The sequence below is a fragment of the Ceratosolen solmsi genome, unplaced genomic scaffold (assembly GCF_000503995.2).
Source record: "Ceratosolen solmsi marchali unplaced genomic scaffold, CerSol_1.0 scaffold23, whole genome shotgun sequence".
NCBI classification, from domain to species: Eukaryota; Metazoa; Arthropoda; class Insecta; order Hymenoptera; family Agaonidae; genus Ceratosolen; species Ceratosolen solmsi.
Genome location: NW_011948430.1, coordinates 3,852,060 through 3,858,804, shown reverse-complemented (window position 1 = coordinate 3,858,804; position 6,745 = coordinate 3,852,060). Strand labels below are relative to the sequence as shown.

Below are 6,745 nucleotides of genomic sequence, written 5' to 3'. Positions count from 1 at the left end.
ATTTAATTATTTCTTTCATAATGAATTGATTAATTTTCATTTATTTTATAGTAATATCACATTGTATATAAAATATTACTTTTAATCAATAAAAATTATAAATCATAACTTAATATTTAAGAGATAATCTAATAGAAATATATACATATGTATATATATATTACTAATTGAGATAAAATATCAAAAATATTTTAATTTATTGAGATTAAATTAATAAAAAAAATGCAAATATCTTTTACATATCACATTCATCATTTTCGTTTGATTTCATTAGATGAATTTCCATTGTTGAACACCATGCTTTTAAAGCATTTTGTTCAAGATTATTCCATATAGAACTCATAAATAAAACATAACATAATATCGCCGTTAGAAAAAGTCGTAATAAATTGAAACCAATACTGATTTCAAAATTAGTTATTAAATAATCCAAACCCATTGACCACATTAAAGGAATCACGAGAATAAAACTGATTAATAAATAATGTATTCGCTGTTTTCGTACATTAAGTAAAGCTGCTTCACAAATACTGATTGCTTCTTTTAAAGCTTCTTTCATATCAATATGAATTTTTTCACTTGGAGAACCTATAGACATATATTTCATATATATATTTTATTAAAAACAATTTTTTTTTAATATTTTCATTACCTTTAGTTAATTTAAAAGAAGCCATAATTGCTTCATGATCTGAGTAACTAAAATTCATATTTGGAATTCTTGTTGGGAATGGATGCATATAATCATATGCTTCAATCTGTGAAATAAATAAATCTTTAATTTATAATACAAAATAATAATTGTACATTAACTTTTAATTTGTATAATTACCTTGCATTGTTTAGAGCCTACGTACAAAATATGATCAATACGTTTACCTTGTGGCAATTTTCTAGCTACTCTTATATTCGTATAACTATTATTGGCACATTCGTTAGTCCCTAAATGAGTAGAATTTTTTGAACAAGCATCTATTAAGCCACCAATACCACAAATAATTTGGTAAGCTAAGTTTTGTGGTTCGGTGTTGAGATCACCACCTAATATCACAGCGTCTGCACCACCTTTGGTCATTCTAATAAATTGTGCAGTATCGAATGCCTGCATAACTCTATGAGCCGCATATTCGTCATTTTCTTTACAGTATTCTGCATGTAACTAAAATATACGTAAATTATATACAACAAAGGATTTGATAGGTTTTTAAATTTATCAATAAAAATACACACATGTGCAATGTAAATGTTGATATTAATATTTTTAATTCTCACTTTACATAAACCAACCCCTTTTCCACCAAACCAATCGCCATGATGAATTTTATGAACATAACCATTGAGAGGCCATTTATGAAACATCACATCTAGAATTAAATATCTTGAAAATATACAAATACCTGATCCAATTACACCACTAAAAAGAAAATTAAACACAATATTAATTAAAGTATTGACTACACATGTATTATAACATATTATAATATATAACTGTATTTTGTACAAAATAGAATTTTTTTATGAAATACAAATTTCATTAAATTAACGGTGCAATTAACAAACTTTCTATACATGTTTTAGTATACAATAACGATGAATTTTCATGATAATTATGTGACAAATTTGAATGTTATTATCTGAAAAGCCACTAATTGATTAAATTAATATTATGGTTCTGTATTATTGCAAAAGAATATTTGTATATTATGGTTCTAGTTTGAAATATCTTCATTTTTATTTGTAATATATATTATTCAAAATAATACAAAATTATTTATGGAATTTATTATTTATTTTACTTAAAAGTAATTGTAATAATTATTATATTCCAAATTTATATATTAAAATTTAAAAAAGTTTTGTATACAATATTATATAAATAACGATAAATAGTATAATTTGTGTATATAATATAAAACTTTGAAAACTGCTATATGCACATTAAAAATGAATGAACTTTTTTATTAAATCATATTTAACTTTATTACCAATATTTATGATCTAAATGATCAATGCAAATTTTATTATTTATAAAGTAATTTAATGTATGAACTAAAGTGTACCTATTTAGTATTAAAGCGAATGAAGAGTAAGTATAATAAGCTTATTAAGCTTAAGTAAGTTAATTTTCTCATTGGATTTTCAAAAAAAAAAAAAAAAAAAAAACAAGCATCGTATAATTTTAAATAATAAATATCCAATCTAAATAATAATTATAATTACTTGTATACCTGAAAAAATAGTGAGAGTATGGTAGTTTATCTTGAATTTTTGCATTAATTAATCGAAAATCATTAAAGGACCAAATTTCTTGTAGACAAACAAAATCATAATGTTCATCTGCAAGTTTATCAGCAATTGCATTTACTCGAATAATGTGATTTTTTGATATGTATGGAATTCCCCTAAATACAAAAAATCCAAATTACATTTCTGACGTATAATTTAGATTTAATTTTAATTAACATATAATATTGTTACTAAATATTGATACTAGATACAAGATATTGTATGTTATAATATTGTTACTAAAAAGGGCAAAATTCCGTTAAAAGTAACCTCTTTTATACTTACCAGCAGTTAAGAGTCAAGACCTTCAAAACTATTTCTTCTGACATATTTGCCGTTTTTAATGACTAAATTAATAACTAAAATAAAATTATTTGCTAGTGAAAATGGCTAAAACACAAAAATCAAATCCTACATTGCGCGTAGACTTCATACGATTAGGAATGTACAATTACTTATACATCGTAGGTGCTCTGTGTAACAAGTGTAGACATGACGGGGATAAGAACAATAGAATTGGTGAAATGAAGAAAGATAAGCACAAATTCGCAATTGTAATAGCTTAATCGGTAAAAACGACAGCATTTATGAATTTTCTTTTATCAATTGTTTTAAACATTAGTTAATGTTCGATTTTTAATGTTTTATTTTTATGGCTCGAACTGCCAATTCAATAGTTCAGTGGATTAATCTCTGGCCATAATGAATGAAAAAAAAAGAATGCACAAATGAAATGATAAAAGTATAATGTAATATATTTAAAGTCAATTATAAATTATTTGCTTATAAAATTATAATATTGTAGTGTTGTTGGTTACTTTTATTGAGATGGAGAATTATTCAATTATAGTAGTGTGAGTTCTTTCTTGTATTCTTGATTATCTGAATTTTAATTGTAGTTTTTGATGGTGCAAGTGAAAATAAAGTGAAATGACTGAATAGATGTTTAAAACGTATAGTGAATGATGATTGTAGACTGATGCCTTGAAGATTAAATAGTTTGCCCATCATAATGACTGCGTAATTGTTAATAGACTGGAATAAGAAGAACTGGTGGCTAAGAAAGACTAAGAAGAAAGACTGAGAAATGGCAGGTCTGCGTGTAAAGCGCGGCCCTTAATATTATCGCAGTAATGCTTGAAATGCCGGTGTTTTGTTACCGTGACGTCAACAGGGCATAGCCTGGTAGATTCGCTGCTATTGCTTTGTTAAAATAATTGAATCGCGCGTTCATACCTGTTCGATTTTAAAGGTTTAGTTTATGGCTCGAACTACCAATTCAATAGTTCATTGGATTAGTCTCTCTTACATGATAACTTCAAAGGAAATAATAAGTGATAAGGCTGAAAAATATTATGTATTTAGTAAAAACAATGTTTATTAATGTAAATAATTATAACAATATTGCACTGTTGTGTAGAGATAAATAATTCTATAGAAGTGTCAATTGATGTGTTCTTGTATTCTTAAATTATTGTAAATGCTATGGATATGACTAAGTATCTTGAAGTTGAAGTAATGCTGATGTTGTAAATATCAGCTGGTGTAGTCAATCAAGCATGCTTGTGAGGTAGCATGAGAAGATGGTAGTTGAATCAAGTATATTTGATGTATGAATAACCATACTTGATATGGTGTGAGATGTTTAATGGAATTTATTAAGTAATATTATAATGGAATTTATTAAGTAATCAATTGTGTCTTTAATTATGTAAGGGGACAGTAGAAGAATTTAGTCAAAGGTAAGAGTAATTAATGGTGAGATTTCTAACTCTTGAAGGATGTAATAATCTGTATTTATAGTCTATTAGTCGATCTGTTGTTGTCCTTGTGTGACAATGTGCTTAAGGCATAGCGTCTCTTGCGTCAGCTGTTGATGGCCTGTACGATGTCGAGGGATCGGTTTGAGAGAGTGTAAGTGTGCCCGATCGACTTTAGCGCGAGATGTGACTTGTTTATTTATTAATATAAAGGTGTCCCTGGTGAACTGCAGTCTAGGGGGTATTAGATGCTGTGTAGTTGATGTCCCCCTTGATTACTGTTCCATTGGCTAATCCAAATTATCTGAAATGTCGGGATTCAAGTTGGGTCCGGTATGCATAATATCGTTGAGAGAGAGAGAGAGAGAGGGAGAGAGAGAGAGAGAGAGAGAGAGAGAGAGTCCAGAGGTTGACTTGCAGGAACCATTGAATACCACTCTTAATTTGGTAGTAGTGTTGTCATGTTTGAGTACACCGTGGTGTGGCAGATAGTATTGAATTTGATGATTGGGAATTTGAGGTGCTTGTCTCATGTGGTCAAGATTCTTATATTCTATCATGAATTGTTGATATTGTTGTTGATAATTTTCTGCCTTTGAGAATTTTCTCACCAGGCTCTGTAACATGCGATGCTCGGTTTCGTGCGTCTCCCTAAGAACAATCGCGGGGGCATTGAGTGGAATGCGTATTATGTATCGTCCATTTGACATGCGAAAGTAATTGTTCTTGTAATGTTCCTCACACTCTTGCTCTTCTGGTGTGAGCTTGGGTTTTTCGTTTGAATGTATTTTCTCTAAGACCCAAAATGTTGTGAGTAGTTCATGCAGTGTTTCCTCATCATCATGCCAGGATACATGAAATGCTGTTACCATTGAATATTGATTAGACGTTACTGGTCCCAACACAAGCCATCCAAAAATGGAGAATTAAGCCATCGGTAAATGCGGAGAGTCGGTGATTACTTGAGGCTTAATTATTTTTCCATACATATCAGCTCCTAGATTGATATCCATTGCTCGAGGTACAAAATACTGTGGGTCTACTAAAGGTATGTCTTTCAAATGTTACCAATCATGCACTGCTGGTTCAAAGGAAGGTATCACTTTAGTCAGTGACTTTAGGATGTGAGCCTGTATTATAACCATAGAGTTAGAATGTATTGAATGAAGTGTTAATGACACTACGCCTTGAGTTTTAGTCATGAGAATTCCTCCAATTCCATACACGTCGATACTGGAGTCCTTTTTTGGAATATGTAGGTTTCGAACGAGGCATCGAACTTCAAACGAGAGTTCCGACCCTGTATCAATCAGTATACGAGCTTGTTGAATTATCTTGTCTGATCGCAATTCTGCAATGGCGGTGGCAAGTAATGAACAATTTACATGACTGTTTTCGATGATTGCATCCTTCTGTCAACTGGATGATGAGGTTATGCCTTTTTCGCAAGAAGGTTCGTATGTAGCATGGTGTTATGGTTTTTTTGGCATTTTTTACATTTTGAGCTTGTTCTGCAAAGACTGATGTCGTGGTGATTTAAACAGTTTACGCAGAGTCCTCTTTCTGCTACAATTTTCTGTTTTCCTGAATCGGATTTACTCCTTAATCGATCATAGAGAATATCGGATGTTCCCCGTTGGAATAGGTACAGTCTTTTTTAATTTGAAATGAAGAAGGTTTCTATTGAGGTTTCTTTAGAGATAATTAGTAACAATTAGAGGACCTTCCCTTTTTTGAGAACGATGATGGTATTGATCTAGAATCCATCTTTGATGGTTTCAATGAGTATGTAGCAGGTTGATTTACCTTTTCACCTTGTCTTAGTGATCTCACCCTTGTTGAGAGGAACGTTCTTAATTAATCTAATCGTGGATAGGTAGTACACATCCCGAGTGAAGCTTCCCATAGCTCTACGGTGACGCGGTCAAAGTAAAGTGAGATCTGATGTACCAATATATAATTCCATAAATCTGGCAGTATATTCAAGGAGAGGAGGTGCTTGATTGCTTCTTCTGATCTTTTGGCTAGATTTTCTATAGTGTCTGCATAACCTTTTATCGGTTTTACTGACGGAAATAATTTAAGAAGGCCAGAACGGATTGAGAGACGTTGGTTCTTATACTGCTGATTCAGTAGTTCCCGTGCTGGTGATAATGATTCGTTTGTCAGTGGGAGACCTTTTATTAATGATAAGGTTGTTTCGTCTAAAGAGGTGTAGAGGTAATGCAACTTTTCAATCTGAGAGATGTCATTGTTTTTTTAGAACGAGTACAGTGAAGAGATCGCTAAATGCATCACAATCTTCTTGCTTTCCGGAAAATTTAGGTAGTTTAAGAACTGGTAAACGGCTTCCGGATGTTTTTGTTAATGGTGCTGCAGCCTGGTACTCATTGCATTCGACCATGTATTGTTGTCGAAGCGCGTTGATGATACCTCTAGTGGTAGTGTATTGAACTGTTTCTCTGGTAAAAGCATCTGATGAAAGATATTCGTGATCTTCATCATTCGCTGGCCAGATGATCTCTAAATACGCGTGTTCCTTAGCAAAGGCCTTGTGAATTTCTTCTGCCACAGAGTATGAGTCCGAGAGTTCCTCTACTGTGACGTTGGTTCCCGGTGTGACATATTGTTCAGCGAGGGTCTGTAATAGATTAATGTGCTTAAATTGTGTTTTTATTTTCATTGAAAATTCATTGTTT

General features: G+C 31.2%; 2 protein-coding genes across 2 annotated transcripts; both read right to left on the bottom strand.

Moving 5' to 3' along the window:
• Nucleotides 1-212: 212 nt before the first annotated feature.
• nSMase (neutral sphingomyelinase) lies at nucleotides 213-2,720 on the bottom strand. The gene is made up of 6 exons (XM_011501886.1): nucleotides 2,572-2,720; nucleotides 2,229-2,402; nucleotides 1,231-1,414; nucleotides 833-1,159; nucleotides 653-758; nucleotides 213-588 (listed from the first exon to the last, which is right to left on the bottom strand). The coding sequence occupies exons 1-6, from the start codon at nucleotides 2,613-2,615 to the stop codon at nucleotides 236-238; spliced, it is 1,188 nt and encodes a 395-aa protein (XP_011500188.1). The 5' UTR covers nucleotides 2,616-2,720; the 3' UTR covers nucleotides 213-235.
• Nucleotides 2,721-4,093: 1,373 nt separating this feature from the next.
• On the bottom strand, nucleotides 4,094-5,952 carry LOC105364126 (uncharacterized). Its single transcript, XM_011501990.1, has 3 exons — nucleotides 5,880-5,952; nucleotides 4,465-4,908; nucleotides 4,094-4,167 (listed from the first exon to the last, which is right to left on the bottom strand). Exons 1-3 carry the CDS (start codon nucleotides 5,950-5,952, stop codon nucleotides 4,094-4,096), a joined length of 591 nt encoding a protein of 196 aa, XP_011500292.1.
• Nucleotides 5,953-6,745: the final 793 nt, after the last annotated feature.

What these genes read in the sequence shown, in the direction of transcription:
- nSMase (XM_011501886.1), bottom strand. Translation starts at nt 2,615, where the DNA reads ATGTCAGAAGAAATAGTTTTGAAGGTCTTGACTCTTAACTGCTG. An exon ending in GTCTTGACTCTTAACTGCTG is followed by an intron (nt 2,403 to 2,571) that starts GTAAGTATAAAA and finishes TTTTGTATTTAG; the next exon opens with GGGAATTCCATACATATCAA. An exon ending in TACTCTCACTATTTTTTCAG is followed by an intron (nt 1,415 to 2,228) that starts GTATACAAGTAA and finishes TTTTCTTTTTAG; the next exon opens with TGGTGTAATTGGATCAGGTA.
- LOC105364126 (XM_011501990.1), bottom strand. Translation starts at nt 5,952, where the DNA reads ATGGGAAGCTTCACTCGGGATGTGTACTACCTATCCACGATTAGATTA. An exon ending in GAACGTTCCTCTCAACAAGG is followed by an intron (nt 4,909 to 5,879) that starts GTGAGATCACTA and finishes CAATGGTAACAG; the next exon opens with CATTTCATGTATCCTGGCAT. An exon ending in AGTGGTATTCAATGGTTCCT is followed by an intron (nt 4,168 to 4,464) that starts GCAAGTCAACCT and finishes GACATCGTACAG; the next exon opens with GCCATCAACAGCTGACGCAA.